The sequence below is a fragment of the Mesoplodon bidens genome, assembly GCF_964165515.1.
Source record: "Mesoplodon bidens genome assembly, chromosome: 6".
Classification (NCBI taxonomy): domain Eukaryota; kingdom Metazoa; phylum Chordata; class Mammalia; order Artiodactyla; family Ziphiidae; genus Mesoplodon; species Mesoplodon bidens.
The window spans coordinates 88,695,613-88,715,914 of NC_138162.1; the positions used below are offsets into that span (position 1 = coordinate 88,695,613).

At 39.6% G+C, this 20,302-nt stretch overlaps 1 protein-coding gene across 1 annotated transcript; it reads right to left on the minus strand.

Moving 5' to 3' along the window:
* Positions 1-1,130: 1,130 nt before the first annotated feature.
* LOC308619304 (ferritin light chain-like) lies at positions 1,131-19,457 on the minus strand (the record flags this gene model as incomplete). The annotated part of the gene is made up of 3 exons (XM_081237923.1): positions 1,131-1,727; positions 9,534-9,601; positions 19,396-19,457. 3 exons carry the CDS (start codon positions 19,455-19,457, stop codon positions 1,192-1,194), a joined length of 666 nt encoding a protein of 221 aa, XP_081094049.1. The 3' UTR covers positions 1,131-1,191.
* Between the last annotated feature and the right edge of the window lie 845 nt (positions 19,458-20,302).

Genomic DNA, 20,302 nt, shown 5'->3' on the forward strand with positions numbered 1-20,302 from the left:
TTTTTTTTTTTAAGGAAAACTGCCTTATTACAATGAGATAAGAAAATTGTTTCCTTCTTTTCTTCCTTCCTTTCTTCTTCTTCTTTTTTTTAACCTTTTAATTTTGGATATTTGATCTCTAAGCTGAGATGACTGGAAATGCCTCCTCTGGGCATCAACCTTTTTGAAAGACTTTTTCCCCCTCCCTAATGGCTATTTGTCTCTTGGAGGCATTGTCTACATTACTCACCAAGAGGCAAGCATTTGTCCTTGCACTAAATGCTGACATCTCCTGATAAGAGGGAAGCTGCAAAGTAGAAGAATTGAAGGTCAATATGTTGATATTGCTCTCAAGCGCATTGATGTACATTTGTGTATTGGGGAAGGGGAGTGAAGCTTGAGAGTTGGCCAGTGGGGAGGGGTAAATATTTTGTGACGCTGTCTACCTATGGGCTTATAAAGTTTACAGCTGCATTAGGAGGACAAGCATTACCATTAGCATGAAGAGTAGAGCAGACCTCAGTTGCAAAAGCTTCTAGCCATACACATAGGGAAATACGTAAATGATACACCTTATTGCATTCACCCGTTCACCCTCCCCTGTTCAAGCTAATTGGAAATTTCAATCCATTTCAGAGAAGTAACACAACTATCAATCATTTTCCCTGGCACGAATCTTCCAGGAGGAAGAAAATGGAATACACCTAGCAACAGAGCTCACACACTAGCCCATGTGTCTTAGATTTAATATCTGATCACTAGCTGGATTGAAGCCAAGAGGTGGTTCACAAATTTGCTGCACATTAGAATCACCTGGGGGATCTCTGAGGCCTCCCTGTGCCTAGGCTCCTCCCTAGACCTACTAAATGAAAATCTCTGGGGCTGGGACCCAGACACCAATGTTTTCCTTAAAAGCTCTTTAGGTAATTCAAACGAGCAGCAAAGCTTGAGAACCAGCCCAAAAACAGGAACAAACTTATTTCACACAGATAAAGTGGGGCAATTCGTATGTTAAAAGAACGTGTATCTATCTATCTATTTTTTTCCTTTTTATTCTGTTTGTGTTTCAAATAGGCTTTTTTTTTTACCTGCAAAAAGCGTTATTGTTTCCATTTGGCCCAAGGCTTGGGAGAGGGATCCAGGGTGGTTAAAAAGCTGCCTAGTGGCTGCAGAGCGGGGCTTCAGGAAAAGTTCTGATGCCAGAAGGGCTCCTCAAAGGCCGCTGGACTTCAGAAACTCCTGTTCGTGCTCGAGGGTGAGCCTTTCAAAGAGATACTCGCCCAGCCCAGCCTGCGGACCAACCAGCCTGCGGAGGTTGGTCAGGTGGTCGCCCATCTGCTTGATGAGTTTCACCTGCTCCGCCGGGAAGCGGCTCTCCCGGAAGTCGTAGAGGTAGGAGTCTGCGCAGTCAGAACCAAGGGCGCGCAGATCCGATAGTGCGTGGTTCAGGTTCTTCTCCCTGAGAATGGCGGCTTCCACAGCATCCTGGGTTTTACCCCACTCATCTTGAGAAGGCTTCCGCGCATCCTGGTAGAGGGCGCGGCTACAGCACTGTTTTTGCATTTTCAAGAGACGCTGGGCGCCCTCACACTTCTCCTCGGCCAATTGGCGAAAAAAGTGGCCCACACCGTCCAGAGTCCCATCGTTGCTGTCGAAATAGAAGCTCAGAGAGAGGTAAGTGTCCACAGATGCATGTTGAACAGGCGGTGGACGGTGGCCTCCACCTCGGTGGAATAATTCTGACGAATCTGGGAACTCGTGGTTGATCAGTGATAAGGAGCTAAGCTCAAAAAACGGTGGTGGCCTGTCCTGGAGGCTGAGGATAGCTGAGTGGCTGATTCTAAAGGTTGCGACTGGAAGAAAGGTTGGAGGGTGGTCGGGGGCTGGAGCAAGGAGCGTCCCTGGGTCAGTTCATTCCAAACACTGTTGAAGCAAAAGCCAGATCTGCAGGACTGCCGAGTGCACTGCCTCAAATAGGCTTTGATATAAATGAACAAGAAGTCCAAGCAAGGACAAAACTTACCCTTCCTCCCACCAAAATAGCTGTTGATACTGGAATCTAGATCTGGGAAGGGATTCTTCCATTACTTTCTTAACATTCCAAGCCACTAGAACAGTAATTCTCAAAGTATGGTCACCTTGTAACCAAGCAGTACCCTATGGGGCCTTCCTAGGACAGACCCATCCCCCATAGCCTCTGCTGTAGTTCCTCTCTGAAGTACTCAGATAATAGTATTTCAGGCATACTTCTTGAGTTTTCAGATGCTAAAAACCACCACCAAATGGAAGAAATTAACTCCTTGATGATCATGAGCACGTAGCCCCCAGACCTTCTAGCACCTGAGGATGGATAATGTTACCTGCCCTGTGGCCTCAACATCAACCAATCAGAGAATTGTGCACGAGCTGATCACATTCCCTAGGAATGCCCCTCCCTCACCTGGCCTTTAAAAATGCTTTGCTGAAACCCTTTGGAGATTTCAGGGTTTTTTGGAACACGGGCCACCCCTCTCCTTGCTCGATCCTGCAGTAAGCCTTTCTCTGCTCCAAACTCCAACCTTTAGGTTTGTTTGGCCTCACTGTGCTTCAGACACACAAACCTGCATTCAGTAACAACCTGACCAGCTTTACCAGCATCCCCTGATAATGTGTTAGATATTCAAGTTTTAGGGCCCTGTCCCAGCCCTATGGAATCAGCAACTCTGGTGGGGCTCAGTGATCTCTGTTATAACAGGCCCTCCAGATGATTTTTATTCACCTTAAAGTTTGAAAATACCTGCATTGTCAGCTGGCCAAAGCCTCCACCAGCAGGTGAACAGGAGTGGTGCCTGGAAAAGATACGGACTAGCTAAGGCAAGTACAGCAGCATTTGCTATGGTAGTAATGGAGAATGCCTTTTCTCCACTGGTTGGCATAGACTAGTATCTGGGAGCAGTGGCAGGGTTATTTAGGATGCTTTACATTTCACTGTAGAGTGACCGCTGTCCTGGTTTGCCAGGGACTTCCCCTGTGTGAGCACTTAAAATCTCATCCTGGGAAACCCCTTAGCCCTGGGTTTGAAAAACTTAGGGAATAACATGAAATTTAGGGGAAATATGATCCAGGTTTTGGGCAAGTCACAAGTGCTAATTAAAACTAAGCATGTATGGAGAACTCTAGCCTTCTTTACCCCTTTGCTGGGAGGTAAATCTGACTGGGTGAAAGGACTTATTGTTAAGAGATATTTGTAGAAACGTCCCCTCTTCTTACAAGGATTGAATTATCTCAGTAACAATTAGCTAAGCACAGGTGTAAAGCATTTGATTTACTCCCTGGTGTTCTTTATCTTCTCATCCAACTAAATCCATAGCCCTTGTCTAGCTCCAGCCAGTAGAGTCAGAACTTGTTTTACTGTTTAACTAAAGTTCAATTTAAATTCTCTCTACATCTCCCGGTTCTCAGCCCTGGTTGCATATTATAATCACCTGGGGAGATTTCAAAAACTACTGATGCCAGATTTCTACCTATCATGGATATTTGAGGAGGGACCTGGAATGAAAGGCTCTAGTTTATGGTTTTTGGAGCCAAATTATAGTCTACACTGAGCCAAATCATTTGTGAGATCACCTCTAAAAAGGAATTTATCTGTTATAACTAATGCTCTTCCTTTGCCAATATCCTTGATTTGTCCCTCTTTGGGGGAAAAAAAGGATGGAAACCCCCCCCCAGCAGTTGGGCTCCCTGAATTACAAGGTGATGCTGTGGAATTAGTGTTGGCTCAGAGCGCACATCTTCGGATACCCATTCTCTCTCCTGCTTCCTTGCATGAACTTATATCCCTGGGCAGTTTTTCATCCACCGCCCTCTTTTGCTTCTAATCTTAGCAAGTAAAGTCTCCCCTTAATGAAAGCATTTCATGGGGTTTACTGGGAGCATAGGTCAGTTCCAGACCTATCATATGTTAGCTAAAGCAGATATAAGTGATGTATTTTTGGCATTCATCCTTGTGGGTTGGAGAGAGAAGACAGAATTTTATCCTTTTAGGTGTCATCTGACTGGGCAAATGGCCTCTTTGCCTCTGCTGCCTACCATGTGAAAAACTGAGGGTGTTATCTCTAGAAGGTATCAGAATAGTTCAGATAAATCAAATTTCTCACTAAAAGATGACAAAACTATGGCTTAGGTGGTTGATTTTACATGTCAATTTGTTTGGGCCACCATGCCCAGTTATTTGGTCAAATAGTATTCTGGATATTTCTGTGATGGTGTTTTGGGTTTTTAAAAAAATTTTTATATGTTATTTATTTATATTTGTGGCTGCATTGGGTCTTCGTTGCTGCACGTGGGCTTTCTCTATTTGCAGCAAGCTGGGGCTACTCTTTGTTACGGTGCACGGGCTTCTCATTGCCGTGGCTTCTCTTGTTGCGGAGCATGGGCTCTAGGCACGTGGGCTCAATAGTTGTGGTGCACGGGCTTAGTTGCTCCACGGCATGTGGGATCTTCCTGGACCAGGGCTCAAACCCGTGTCCCCTGCATTGGCAGACAGATTCTTAACCACTGTGCCACCAGGAAAGTCCCTGTGATGGTGTTTTTGGATGAAATTCATATTTAAATTGGTGGACTTTGAGTAAAGCAGATTATCCTCCATAATATGGGTGGGCCTCAACCAATCAGTTGAAGCTCTTAATAAAACAAAGACTGACCTCCCTGTTGCAAAAAGGAATTCTACCAGAACACTTAACAGAAATTGAACTGCAACTCTTCCTAGAGTCTCTAGAGCACCTAACCTGCAGATTTTGAATTTACCAAGCCTCTATAATTGTGTGAACCAGTTGTTTAAAATCTCTCTCTCTTTCTCTATCTATATATAGATCCAGATATAGATCTAGATATCAATATTGATATCTAGATCTATATCTGTCAATATATATGGTCACATTATATGCACATACTATTAGTTCTGTTTTTCTGGAGAACCTTGACTAATATAGTGGCCCATATAAATAAAAGGATGAACCCAGGTTCACCCAGGTAGAAAGTAGTACAATGAGAACTGGAACTTAAGGCCTCATGACTCATTCAGCTGTGAACACTAACCCAGAACCGGGGTCAGCAAACTCTGGCCCACTGATCAAATCTCTCTTGACTCCTGGTTTTATAAATAACGTTTTGCTTGAACACAGCTGCACCCATTCATTAATGTACTGTGTATGGCTGTTTCTGTGCTACAGCAGCAGATGGGCAGTTGCAACAGAGATGTATGGTACACAAAATCCAAAATATTTACTATCTGACCCTTTACAGAAAAGATCTGCTGACCCTTGCTCTAGGATGCCATCTGATTTCTGATAGCACCGAGGAGAATAATTGGTGCACATTGGGTTAGATTGTTAATCTCATGTCCTCCTTAGGTCAAAGATCTCTTAAATGCTCACCCTTGCAATAGCCAATTTGGGGAGGATTATCTGAGGATGCAGAAATATTTCTTGCCAGGTCTTTCCAATCCACACTGCTCCCTGACTGTGGTTCTTAAAACCTATTTTTAAAAAAAATTTTATTGGTGTATAGTTGATTTACAATGTTGTGTTAGTTTCAGGTGTACAGCAAAGTGAATCAGTTATACATATACATATATCCACTTTTTTTTTTAGAGTCTTTTCCAAATAGGCCATTACAGAGTATTGAGTGGAGTTCCCTGTGCTAATAAGAACAGCAGGTTCTTATTAGTTATCTATTTTATATACAGTAGTGTGTATATTTCAGTCCCAATCTCCCAGTTTATCCCTCTCCCCCATCCCCTGGTAACCGTTTGTTTTCTACACCTGTACCTCTACTCCTAAAACCTGTCTGTTTTAACCGTCTACCACTCATTGCTTACTGGCTCCGGCTTCATGTACTTGATAATAAATCTATTTCTTGTTCTGTCCTGGATGACATGTTCCAAGGACTGAGATAATATCTTATTCCACATAATTTGTCCTTAATATTGTCTATCTTGGGGTCTTCATCTATGTCCTGAAGAAAACAGTCACACTCTGTCTTCTAGTATTACTAATAATACCACATTTTATGAGATGAATTTGACCCATTGCACTGAAATATCCCTTTAGAAGCTGTATGCAGCCTGTCACTGGGTTTTAGCACAGGGGTAGAACTCAGATTAGTGTTCATATTTAAACAAATCTACTTGACCAGAAACTTTTGTCTCACCAGTTATTTTATTACACAAGTAACTTCTGTCTTTGCATCTATGATGTAAACATTTTTAATTGCCTAAATTATCTGAAAAATTATTTAGAGCTTCCATTTCAGTAGGCATTGGAATTGCTGTGGTATGACTGTTTCATTATTTTATTTCCAAATGTCAAATTAGGCTTCAAGCTTTGGCCAAGAGTAGACAAAAAAGGGATTAAAAAGAAATGAAGAGTGGGAAAGACTTCTGATGCAATGGAGACTTAATAAAGATTTGATTTTGTATCAATAATGTATGCCATTGCAAAATAACTCCCTGGTAAAATTCCATTCTTTGGTAATCATTAAGTACAGAAATTAACAATCAAAATATGCAGTGCTCTTTTTCATTTTCTAAAAACAAACCTATATCTAGATGAGAGGAGAATTTATTGCATAACTGAGGCTCTGGACTTACGACTCCAAGTCCTGTCTTCTTTCAACCATACCTGCTACATTTCTGTCTAACTTCTTGAACATGAGGTAATGGCTTCAGCTTTCATTCCCTTCCTCAGTCTATAGCTTGGTGACTTAAGAGTAAGGGAACTAAAACTTGAGAACTTGGGTTGAAATCTTGACTCTAAAATTTACTTGTTGAGTACTCTTGAGCATGTTATCTGTTTTTGCCTCAGTTTTCTCATCTATAAAATAGAGATAACATTATTTCTCTCAGCGAGTTGCTATGAGGGTTAAAAGAGAAAATTCATACAATGCAAGAATTTATCAGTTCTTGGAACACAATAAATACCAAAAAAAAATGTTAGCCATTATCAAAGGCCCCTCATTTTATGGATAATATAGATTAGCTTATATAGGTATAATATTTACATATACATAAACGTTTTATATCTATATGTGTGTATACATTCTTCTCATAACAGAAATTGAGAAGTCAACATTCACATCTAAATATGTGCTCTGTGAAATATAGATCTCCTGTGTACAGACACAGTGCTGTAGTTATCTATTGCTACATAATAAGGAAGTCCAAACTTAGTGGTGAAATAAACAAATTTTAATATGTGCACAGATTCTGTGGGTCAGCAATTCAAACAGTACACAGAGGAGATGGCTTGTCCCTACTCCATGACTGATGTCTGAAACCTCAGCTCATGAGGATTCAAATGGCTGGGGCTGGAATCATCTAGATAATTTTTTTTATTTTTTATTTTTATTTTTTGCGGTACGTGGGCCTCTCACTGTTGTGGCCTCTCCCGTTGTGGAGCACAGGCTCCGGACGCGCAGGCTCAGCGACCATGGCTCACGGGCCCAGCTGCTCCGCGGCATGTGGGATCCTCCCGGACCGGGACACGAACCTGTGTCCCCTGCATCGGCAGGCTGACTCTCAACCACTGCGCCACCAGGGAAGCCCCTAGATAATTTTAATTCACATGTCTGGCACTTGACATGGGATGACTTGAAGACTGGGCCCAACAAGGACTGTTGACTGGAGTGCCTACAGATGGCTGCCCGTGTGGCTTGGACATAACGTGGTAGTTAGGATTCAAGATAGAGTATCCCAAGAATGAGTGTCCAGAGTTCAAGCATTCCAAGAGAGTCATGCAAAAGCTGCATGATCTTTTATGACCTAGTCTTAGATATTACATAGCATCACTTTCAGTATATTCTATTGCAGGAGTTGGAGATCTTTTTCCATAAAGTGTCAGACGGTCAATATTTTAGGCTTTACAAGCCATACAGTCTCTTTTGCAACTATTCCACTCTGCTGCTGTGATGTGAAAACAGACACAAACAATACATATGCTAATGAACATGGCTGTGTTCCAATAAAGCTTTGTTTATAAAGGCAGGTAGAGGCCTAGATTTGGCCCACCTGCCATAATTTATTGACCCCTGCTCTACTGTTTGAAGCCGTGGAAAGTCTGCCCAAATTCAAGGGAATATGCCCGCATCTGGATGGGAAGAATGGCAACGAATTTGAGACCCTGCAATAAAACCACTACCTATGGGGTATTTATAAGAGGATCTGTCTGCATACCTTGTTTCTCACATGTGTGGTGGATATGAGGTACTGGGACATCTTACATCTCTGTAAGCCTGGGTCAAGGTCAAAGTTGGAATCTGAACTTAATGACCCTGATTTCTGGAATAATCGGTAACTCTAATTATGATTTCCTAACATTCCTTACCCCCAATAAATATACCACAAAAGATAGATTTCAAGTAAACAGTTGCTTTATGGCAGATTTTTATTAAGTCTCCATTGACTGAATTATTCCATTTTGGTTGGAAAGCGTGAGTTTTGTTTCTTTCCTAAAGAGATCTGCAACTTTTCAGATGTGGCATTTCACTCTACTGAGAGGGTGATGTAGGTTTTTATAAACAGAAAAAGCAGGGCAGGCTGAGTTCACTCAGATCATACTAATGCTTACAGGAATAACCGAAACTGGAACACAGGCTTCCAGGTTTTCCTGTCCTGTGCTCTTTCCGGTAGGTGATATTGTCTGCTGGGCCTGGCAGTAATAAGTTTTGACCTTTACCTCTCTAGGCTATTGTGAAGTGATTTTGGGCTTTGTTAGCTTTCTTACGAGTTTGTACTAAATTGTGTCCATAAAGTAGCCTGAATTCCTCAGGGAAGGATGATAGCTGTTATTATGTTATTACTTAAAATGTTGTGTTGGTTACCTCTTTTTCTTTTCTGTTGTCCAGCTGTATCCTGAACTTAAGAGATATGTTATCCAAAATGAAAGATGTGCATCTGGTGGAAAACACTAATTTAAGGCATGAAAATTCCTGATGATTGCTTCAGTCAACCCTTAATACACACTGAGCTTCATTAGTAAATAGACAACTCTCAGACCTTTCCCTTGGAAGAGATCGCATAATCAGGCTTTGTGTTGACTTCGCATTCTGTTCTTTAGAGACAGAACAAATTAGAATAATTGGCTGGTACAGGGAAAGCACAAAGAACTTTCTTCTATTTTTGTGATGCATCCCGTAATAAGGGTTGAAAATGAGACTAGAGGTAAAAACGTGAAACTCAGAAGGGCAATGGGGAGAAGATATTGTTTCTTTGAAAATATTCTTTCAGTGTTGGCCCAGAAGAAATAGGAAGCTGAGGAAAATATTTTTAAAAAAATAATGATTTTTGTGTTAACGATGTGAGTGTGGAAGTAGTAAGAATCAGGAAGCAAGCATCCTTTTCCACCAAGGACTTGGGAGCAAATGAAACCATAAATACTCCCCGCTCTTGGAAACCCTTTTGGAGCAGTAATCAGAGAAGGGTAAAGGCAAAGCCTCAGGGCAGAGGTGTTCAGAGCAAAGGGATAGGAGGAGAACAAAAGGAGAGTGGATATTTTTAGAGCCGTCATTTTGAAATTTACCTGCTTCTGCTTCAGTGCTGCTTTGCCACCGTGTTGGTCCAGTAGAAATCCTCAAAGCAGGAGCAACCCTATTTTAAAATAATAAGGTTAGAGCAAGTGACTTGAATCCAGGTCTCTTTAGCTCAAGAGCACAGAGGGGAGTGTGAGGAAAGAGTGAGGCCACAAGGAATCGTTCACTGGGTACATTTTCCTCAAACCTCACTAACTGGGAGAAACTGACCACTGGATTATGTGCCTTGAAGGAAAGCAAACATGTTGAAAGCAAAGAGTGTGGAGCTTGTTTAGAAAGCAAGCTCTGTCATTTGGTCACCTGCTGATGATAATAGCATTGGCTGAGACCTGACCATTTACAATGAAGGCACTTCTGTAGGTAATAAGTTCCAGGAGGACCAGAACTGAGTATGTCTGTTTCAGCATTTAGCATGGTTTAGCATCTTAGAGCCCGGTACATTATTGGCATATTAGACTTAAAAATGAATATTTGCAGATTGTCTGAATGAGTGGATGTGTGTGATTCATATCCTATTTGCAGGTCCTATGCCCTACAGTGGATTTTCAGTGTCAGATTGTGAAAGTATTTATGATGGGGATTGGCATTGTTCCCCATCTTATGGATAAAGATTACACATCATAGGACTTTATATTGACATCCCAAAAGCCTCATAGGAATTACTTAACAAAAAAATAAAATTGGATTCTGTATAATTTCTAATTTATAAGCTGGCCAGAACACTGGTATTTCAGCCAGTCCTCTGCTGGTTCCAGTGATGGTCCCATGATCACCCAGGCATAATCAGAATGGCTTTAGGATTTGGGAGCCAAAATGTTCCTCAGTATTTACTGCTTTGCTAGTCCATTTTAGAAAATGGACTATTGAAAAAATAGCTTCAGACACAATATGGCATTTTATGATTTAGCGTGAAATCTGAGAAATAATAGAGGTTATCTGAAGCCTGCAACGGTAAAGTTCCCTCTTCCTTCTGCTATTGAAGTTATTGTCTTTAAACAAAGATTCTACATCAGTAATGCTATATATATATAGTTTTTCATGATATTCAGGTTAATTTCCTGTTCTCTCTAAGGAAGTAATGAGTTGGCTGGTATGAGAGATGGTGTGGCTTCCAAAGGTGGAAAGTATCATTTTGTTGTAATTTCTGGCTACCTAAGGATGGGAGAGGCCCAGGACACTGCAGTCAGTATATTATGTGGAGCAGTTTATATTGTGGTTTATTTATGAACTTTTACATGTTTATTTTCTATGCAAGTTTGTGTGCTCTTTTTTGAGTTTTGGTAGATAAGTGTTTTGTAACTTTGGAATACTTGGAGTTAAGTATATATAACTTTTATATATATATATATATATATTATATATATATATAATATATATAAACGTAGTAGTTAAAGCCGTGGAGAGTGTACTAGTCTATCTAGGTTCAAATTCTGGCTTTACCCTATGGCTTCCCTGTGGCTTCCTCTCCTTATCTATTAAAAAGGAGTATAGTAAGACTGCTGTGATGAGTTACAATAATACCTGGCATATACTAAGTGCTATTTAAGCATTTGCTATAATGATTATGTATACCTGAAGGCAAGGAGCTTGCCCCTTGATTGTCTCTATATTCCTAATGCTTAAGAATTCCTAGGGCTTTTCTAGTGCATTGTCTTAGGATAGAGATAGCTCAGTATAGTTCTTGTCACTGTAAAGTACTGTTATGTTGAAAGTCTTTGCTTGTGTACTAATCTATGACATATCTGTTGATGACAAAGAAAAGAATAGTTTTAAAACTGCAACAGATAACAAAAGATTGTGTGGTTTAATGCCTTTATTACGTAATTATAAAACTAACAAATGATGATGGTAGAAAATTTGAAAAACTCCTAGACAAAATAGAGATCAATAAAATTTGGAGTAAATTTCAGAGTGTAAAGTTGTCCATGAATATTAGTGCTTTCACATTTTCCAGGACTTTAAGTAGACTCTGCTTCTTAAGAGTCTATTCATGATATTTTATTTTAATGATGTTTTCATCATGGGGACACACACACAAATCTGTTAAAAAAAGAAAGACATGTAAATCACTGATGTTTCAGATAGCCACATGAAATAAAGTGGGAAAGGTCAACAAGCTGAAAGAATGTGGAGTAGCATCTCCTTAATTGCTTACATAATTCTAATAATTACCTCTTTGTGGATAAAATAATTAATGGAGAATCTAATTCAAGAAAAATGTATGAACTTCACGCCTTCTTGAAGCCAAGTATTTCTTTCCACAAAAGGTTACTTTCCACACCATGCTTCCTTATTACCTGACAGGGAAAGAGTATTGTATGGCAAAGGGTCTTCCCGAAGGAGGGTGCTTCCCACACTGATTGTCATAAATGACTTTGGAATTACTGTTGCTGTATTACCAAAATCTTCAACTAGGATATTCTTGACACATGCGATCCTTGGTTAATTTTAGAGCTACAAACTGTCAGATGGCTCTGAAATAACAATTGTCTGGCTATCTTTAGGGGTGATCACAATATGGTAATGACCTTGAGGTATCACTAAAAAGCAGGAAGGTGTGAGTCTTCCTTTGGTTCCAGAGTGAAGTGCAAGTTGGAGTTGGAAAAGAGGCCAAAAACCAAGTGATAGAGAAGGAAATGTGAGGTCATTAGTGAAAAACCAGGTTTAAGTTAAGGTGAAAAGGCATGAGGAAATGGTCAACTGTTATAGTATTAGAAAGATCATCAAGAAGCATATCCGTGAATGCAGTTTGTATTGCAATCTGCTGAAAAAGAGAAAAATATCCTGGCCTGGACTTCATGGAGATTATATTTTATTGATTCTGATAATAGATTATTGTTGAAAAGGGCCTCCTATAAATTATAACCATGCAAAGGCAGCAAGATAATTTTTTTTCTTTATGTATGTGTTTCTCATTCCTACTCACTTTCACAGTTACCCTTTCTCTCTCAGGGGAAGAGAAAATCACAAAAAACAAAAATGTCAAATCTCAGTTATTCATTTTCAAAATAACTTTTTTTCCAAATTCCAGTGGAGGCAATAGTTTAACTGTAAACCTCAAAAAGCTAGATTTTTACAAACTGTAGCCAAATTTTATTCCATAAATAATAGCTTTGGAAAGAATATGTGATGATGCAAAGTTGGAAAAAGCTGGTTTTTCTTCCATAAATGACTTCACTGTGTTTGGGAGAAGAGGCAGAGAAGAAATCAAGGTAACCAAACATGGGGTGAGTTTTTCTGATAGGGGACTCCAGTGCTTTAAAATAGACTAGATAATCCTAGGGATAATCTGAGGGTAGAACAGACCAATGCCTCATTCCAATCTGGTACCCTGGAAGAAAACAGTGTATTTCCTTTGAGGTCTTGAGAGGTTTTTCTTTTGCTTTGTTTTGTTTTTGGTTCATTTTGTAATCAACCTTATTAAGGTATCATTTACATACAATAAAATGCAGATATTTTTAGTCAGCGGTTCAGTGACTTTTAATTTATGTATACATTTGTATAACTACCACCCCCATAAAGATCGATAACAATTCTAAAACCCTAGAAAGTTTCCTCCTAGCCTTTTGCAAAAGTATCCCCACCTTCCACCCCAAGGCAACCACTGATCTGTTTTTTATCTTTAGAGATGAATTTTGCCCATTTTAGAATTTCATGTAAGTTGAATAATACAGTAGGTGCCCTTTTGATCTGGCTTCACTTGCTCAGCATATGGTTTTTGAGATTCATTCATTTTGGGATGTTTTAAACCAGGACTTTAGCCTGGGTGGCTGATGTTGTCTGAAGGCACCTATAGGTACATCTGAGTCTCTGGCATTGTCACTGTCTGTTCTTGGCTCAGTATTTTCAACTTTACTAAGAAGCACAAGGTTGAAGTAAGGAAGATCATTGTCAGTATAATGGAGGTGAAGTGGGTTCTGTTACATAATATTCTCAGCATAAATTGACCTGCTTGGAATCATTGTGTGATAATCAACAAGGATACTCTTCCTACAAAAAACCTTGATAGTATAAAACTTCTAAAGGATGCTGTCCTAGGACTCTTTTAGTTTTCATTTTTTGGGAAACATTTCTGGAAAATTAAAATGCTTATAACCTGAAAGAAGCAATTATTCACCTGAAGGCTAACTCTGCTAAAGTTGAGTTGTCCGACCTTTACATGCCGATAGAACCCAAATAGCCTTGCAAAACAGTGCTATAAGCACATAGATTATTTAAGATGGACGTGTGTATGCAGTAAAGTGAAAAAACAAAGAATCTTTGAGTTTCCCTTGCTTTTTTTTTTTTTCTTTTTCATTTAAGTTTCTATAGCCTATGCTCATAGTTTAGGGTAACCTCAGGTTAGCTTTAGGTCCACTCTTTGCATAAATGTTGAAGTACTCCATACCCACCTTTTTTCTACCTTCCTTCTTTTCTTCCATCTTTCTTTTCTAACTTCTAATCCATTTTACTTAATCCTGCATTTGTTGAGGTGGCAATTAGTGTAGGAAAATTGAAAGCAGTGTGAAATTTTGCTGTTCAGAATGCATGTTGACCAAATTCTATATTGAGAAAAGGTCTGAATTTACCCATGGTAACCCTTTCTCAGCGTCTTTGAATAAAGGCCATAGAAACTGGGCTATAATATCCTGAAAGGTATGTAGAATTCATAGCAATTGCCCTCAAAGAGCTTACCTACCGCAGATGCATATGAATGCATTTAATGATTGCTTTATTGGCAGCAGTGCCAACATACACAGTCTATTTTGTTTTATATCATTATCATTACCTGCTGTTTACCACTGTATACATTGCTAATGGTGTGGTTTCTATGGCTTGTGAATTCCACGGCCAAATAATATGAAATTTATTACACACTTTAGTGTAGAAGATGGAGACTTCATAAATTTTTGTGTGCTCTTTCCCCCTTTGGAATGTATTACACTGAGATCAGGCAAAATAATAAATTTATTTCAAATGTGCTTGATAGCTAAACATCAATTCAGACTGATGGGCAACATTTCTTCTTCCAGCAACATAACAGTTTTTAAAGAATAAGCCATTGAATGTGGAGTTACTGAACATGGAACTCAGTTCACTGGGATCCCTTCTTAGAATAACAAAGGAAAACTTGAATTGGATATGTGTGGCTTATTCAAGTAGTAACTAATCAGCTACACCTTGGTTGACATAATTTGTCAGAATCATTTGGTATTAACTGTCTTCCACTTCTTCCCCTGACTCTCACGGGAATGGATCATGAGTATCTTAAAACATACTAAGTCGTCTTCCATCCCTGTTAATCTAACTACTAAAACACATTTTCCTTATCCAATGTAACTTACTGTCTTTTAGAGTAACTGCGGTTTTAATTCTCTACAAAATTAAAGCCAGCAAAGAGAAACATTTTCAAGGAGCCACCACATTGTAGAGCTTTAGAAAGAAGACTTTAGAATTAAGGACAAATATATCATTTTATAGCTAAAGCAACTGAGGCCTAAAGTAGGAAGGTAACCATCGAGGTCAGGGAAAGGGGTTGAAGATCAGGTTTCAAGCTGAGAAAGAGTCTACAGGGACTCAATCTGAGCAGTTCAGAAACTGAAAGGAGACCACTGATGTTCTGGGAAGGCTGGCATCTGGCATTGAGTGTGGGATTTCAGACAGAGATTGGGCCCGGGGGAACTGAGCTTCTGTAGTAGGCAGAGAAGTCCACCTCGTCTCTGGAAAGTGACACTGACCTCAGGGTGTTGGGGGGAAAGAACAATGAATTCCAGTCCACCTGAGAAAGCAGGCCAATCTGATTAACTCTGAATTTAGGCTTATTTCAGATACTTCTTGAGAAAGAACTTGGACAAGAGCAAGTCCAGCACAGCCTCTTTAAATCCATGCCCAGTATTTTCTGGTGGAGCTGCTTAAACCCCCCAAGTGACTCCAGTATTTTAATTTCACTCTATATTTAATTCCGACAGTTCTATGACTGATTATTTAATGGGCGAATAAGTAGGGTCACAAAAGAGTGTGAATGTATTTTACAGGATGAGGATGGGCGGAGTGGAGCAGTCTGGAATAGGACACCAATAAAAAGGGATCTTGGTAAATAAATAAGAACATCTATTAGAAATGGAGAGGAATTCGCAAGGAAATTAGTGCCTGACACCACGCCCTACTCTCTGCGAGTTTAGAAGGTAGTTTCTAATTTTATTTTCGTAGGAGATCTCCCTGTGATGAATTGTCTTTTACCTCCACACTATTTATCACATGGACATATTGTGAAGTTTGTGTGAGAGAAAGCAAGTATTAGAATTTGTCTTGGAAGCAGCTATAAACATTTCCTGGAACAATCTAGGGTAGAAGGAAAAGGAAAGGAAGGTGGAAACAAAGGAGAAAGACAGCTAATGCTGCTGGAGTCTCTCGCTGGGATTTGTGGTATCTCTTTTTGAAACTAAGTACAGAAAGTCAGAACTTGACTGATTGTTTCTTGATCACGGTTTATTTTCATTTTTGTTTTTTTCTTGCTCTCTCATCAATTATTCCAGCCAATATTATGTCATTTTCAGTTTCAGTAAGCATGCCTGTCTTGTTTCCATTCACATTATTTATGCAAACGTTGACTGAACTGATGACCCCGAGTTATCAAGGAAACATTAGATACACCAGTGGATACATTTCTTAATTTTAGAAAAAAATTACTGAGTGAAGGTTAAAATAACTCCTCTTAAATTTGTCATATAAAAAAATTCTCCTAGCATACAGTGCCTCACTGCCTAATAATGTCAGATAAATGAAGAATTCCTGTGTATTCATGAATGCAGGCTAGTCTGTATATTTTTTGGCAGGTATGACCGTTACTGAGGGTAACGGCCTGGTTTGCTGGCCATGTCCTGTCTCCTAGAAAGTTGTAGTTTCTGTTGTCTTTCAGTTGGTCCATTGGATATCAGAGGTGAATTTATAAAATTATACTTCCCTTTACACTTACTTTGCTTTTTTTTTTTTAAATTTACTTGAAGTATAGTTGATTTACAGTGTTGTGTTTCAGGTGTACAGCCAAGTGATTCAGATATATGTATTTCTTTTTCAGATCCTTTTCCATTATAGGTTATTACAAGGTTTGAATACAGTTGCCTGTGCTATACAGTAGGACCTTATTGTTTATCTATTTTATATATAGTATACACTTACTTTGTGTGATCCAGCCTGGTCAGACCACATGATTATTTTTACTTCTGATATAATTTTTTCAGGTACAACCTCAAAGTCTTTGATAAGATATTTTAAAATAAATTTAGCATGTGTGTGCTCTAAATCCAACAGTAGTTATTGGAGATATGGTTTTGCACTAGGTATTCCTCTCTTTTTTGTTCTTGGCCTACCAAAAGAAAATTAGCTTTTATTTTCTGGTTGGTTTGCTAGATGTTTATGACTCAAACAAATGTCTTAAATTTTGTCTCATATCTTAAAACACAATCTGAATTAGCAATGGATATTGTGCTATACATAGGGGCTGTGATATAAATATAGTTTCTAACTTCAAAAACATATAACCTAGAAGGGAACACAGACACATATGCAGCAATTATGGCAACTGCATTTGTTTACTAAGTGAAGTAGTACTGAGATGGATAAAGTGCTAGCAAGCCTTGAACAGCCAAATCAGCTTCAAAAATAGATGTTCAGTTCTTTAAAAATATTTTAAACATTTTTCCAGCTACATGTAGAATATAACTTAGTATAAAAATGGTATGGGTTTTATTTTAAGCAATTTAGCATTTTGACATCCTCATAATGAAATTAAATCCAGAAGGAGGTTTCTCTCCATGATCTCTTGAAATGGTCCTTGATCATCCACAGTATTTACCATCATCACAAAGGTGGTACCAAGGGCAGGAAACTCTAACATTATTAAAGTTTCATAAAGCAAAGTCAATTTTAAGAATATAATGTCCCCAAACTGACAAAGGTCTTGAAAAATAATTTCAAGGGAAGCATAAATTATTTTCTGTTTGTCAAAGGGCAAAAGTATTTAGGTTGAGTTAATGAATGGTAGAGTTTTTGAGTGGAGAGCGTCCTTAACATATTATGTAGATCTGTACTGTCAACAGATGCTAGCCATGTAGCATTATTTGTATTTAAACAAATTTAAAAATAAGATTAAAAATTCAGTTCATCAGTAACATTTGCCATACTTTAAAGATGTTTATTAGCTCCATGTGGCTATTGAATACTGCATAGGATAGTACAGATATAGAATGTTTTCATTATCACAGAAAATTCTATTGAGCAATACTAAAATTATGCCTAGATATTCACAGAGAAGGCAACCAAGTCTCAAGAAAATCATATAACTTCTCCAAGGTCACACAGCTGTGTTTTTAAAGAAACACAGAACGACACAAAGGAAATAGTAACAGAGGCATTAAAGAAACCCAGTAAGTTTCTGGAACAGTCAAAATAGGGTTTAAAAGTGCATACTTAGCTGTTAGCAGGGCTGAAGCTCTTCATGGTTGGTAAGATCTACCTGCCTGAATTTGGACGTTTAGAATTTTATGCAATGAATTAAAAGCAAAAAATCATTTCAACGAATGGCTGCCAGCTCCATATTTTTAGCCACTGCTGTGCTTCCAGATTATGTTTATCACTTTGATATACAAGGCACCACTCTGAAATGTGATGGCTTATCTGACCCCAGAGAAATCAAGAAATCTTGTGGGAGTTGTGGCTTTATTTGCAAAGATTGATTTTTAAATGCATCATGCAGACTGGCCCTGTTTTAAAAGGGATTCCTGCCATCACATAATCAAAATGTGAACTCTCTTCTCACCTTGCAAGTCAAAGATGGTCCCTGCATTTTTATTATTTCGTTGAAATCCAAATATTATTTTTCCATTCTCTAACTTGTTTTCATCACAGTGTGATCAACTATTGCCAAGGAAGGAAAGGTTAGATTTATCATCAAAGTTTGCTGAAGGCCCCCTACGTAATTGAACCCTCAGGAGAAACAACCCTCATGTATTCTTTCTCTGTTGTTTCAGCATCTTCGTAAAGAGTCATTTCAATATGTTTGGTTCTGTAGCAGAGGTTCTGTGAAGTGCTTATCTTCCTCAGAGGTCCTGTGGGTCAAGATGGGTAAGGAGAGAGAGGGAAGGAGGATAGAGAGGGGCTCAGGGCTGAGATAAGGACAGTGTTCTAAAGCCTCCTGGGGCTGGGGGTGGGGTGCACAAACCCCCACGACTAATCCAGACAGAAACTGAATAATCAAGCGGACGACCACAGTGAAGTCATGTGGTCACCTCTCCCTCTAGAAATAAACATTGCCCTCAGGAAGTCTCCTCCCGCCCCAGAAGAGCATTAGGAAGGTCTGGAGAGGGGGATTATTGGCAGAAATGGAAAAAGCAGGTTGAAGGGATTAGCCTGGAGCAGAGAGACCAAGAAACCCAAGCCAGTAGAAGGAAGGCAGACTTTTCATGGACGTCTCCAAGCCCAAGTTCTGGGAACACCAAGCACAAGTCAAAGAGTGCTCATTTAACCCCGTTGGGCCCCCACGGGAGTGGAGGAAGACTGGACAGAGAGGGCAAAAGGGCCATTGAAGGTACAGTATTTACTATGGGATTTAACTCCTGAAAGGCCTCCCAGTAAGCTTCAGATCTGCTCGAGAATCCTTCATGTCCTGCTGGTTTGCAGTGAGTGGCTCACAGCTTCAAGGCCTCCTCTGCCAGATGGAGAACTATTTCAAACATCCTGCTTCTATTTTGTACTGTAGCAATCCAGACAGGAAACCTGACCCCATTTTCAGGTTCTAAAGAGAAATTCTAAGTACCTGAAAGACCTAGGAACGTGGTGGCTTCTATTTAAGATGTGGAGATAGAGAGCGTATACCTGGACTTGGGTCTGCAGGAGCGCCAAATTGCACCACGAGTTCCCTTTATTTTCTCTCGCATCTCTGTTTCTCCTTTTCTCTCGGCTGGATTAGCCACGGGGACTCCAAGTTCTTCATTGTGTGGTCCTGGTACCAAGATTCTCCTGGGAATTGTAAAGCTATTCACCTTCTACATCGAGCACTTCTTATTTTTTCCCCAGCAACGTTAAGTCATCCTTAAGAGGAGACAGGTGCTAGCTCTTAAATATATTTTAGTCATCCCTTTGTGCATTAAATGCTCTTTCTTGGAGACTGCTCCTGACATGGCATTCACCGTGCTCTCAGCTGGCCTCCTGAAGTTCTGCTCTGCCTTCCCCACCAGGTACAGTTCAGGAGCTGCCTACCTCAGGGTGATAGGTGATCTTCTAGTTGCTTTACTCCTTTCCCTTTTACATTTAGAGAATATCATTTGAATACATAAACTTCTCTGTGACCAGAGCTTTATTTGCAACCCACAGGTTTTGTTATGGCATATTTTCATTATCATTCAATTAATAAAATTCTAATTCCCATTGCGACTTTATCTTTGACCTACATAATGATCAGAAGTATGTTTTCAGTATCCAACTGATTTGGTAAAATATTGGTTATATATTTTTAAATTTCTTGCTTATTTTGAGTCTTGTTTTATAACCAGCATATAGTCAATTTTATAAATGTGCCATGTGCACCTAAAAATTTGCGTGTAATATATATATTCCATCATTGTTTTTTTTTGTTTTTTTTTTTTTGTTGTTGCGGTATGCAGGCCTCTCACTGCTGTGGCCTCTCCCTTTGCGGAGCCCAGGCTCCGGACGTGCAGGCTCAGCGGCCATGGCTCACAGGTCCAGCCGCTCCGCGGCACGTGGGATCTTTCCGGACCGGGGC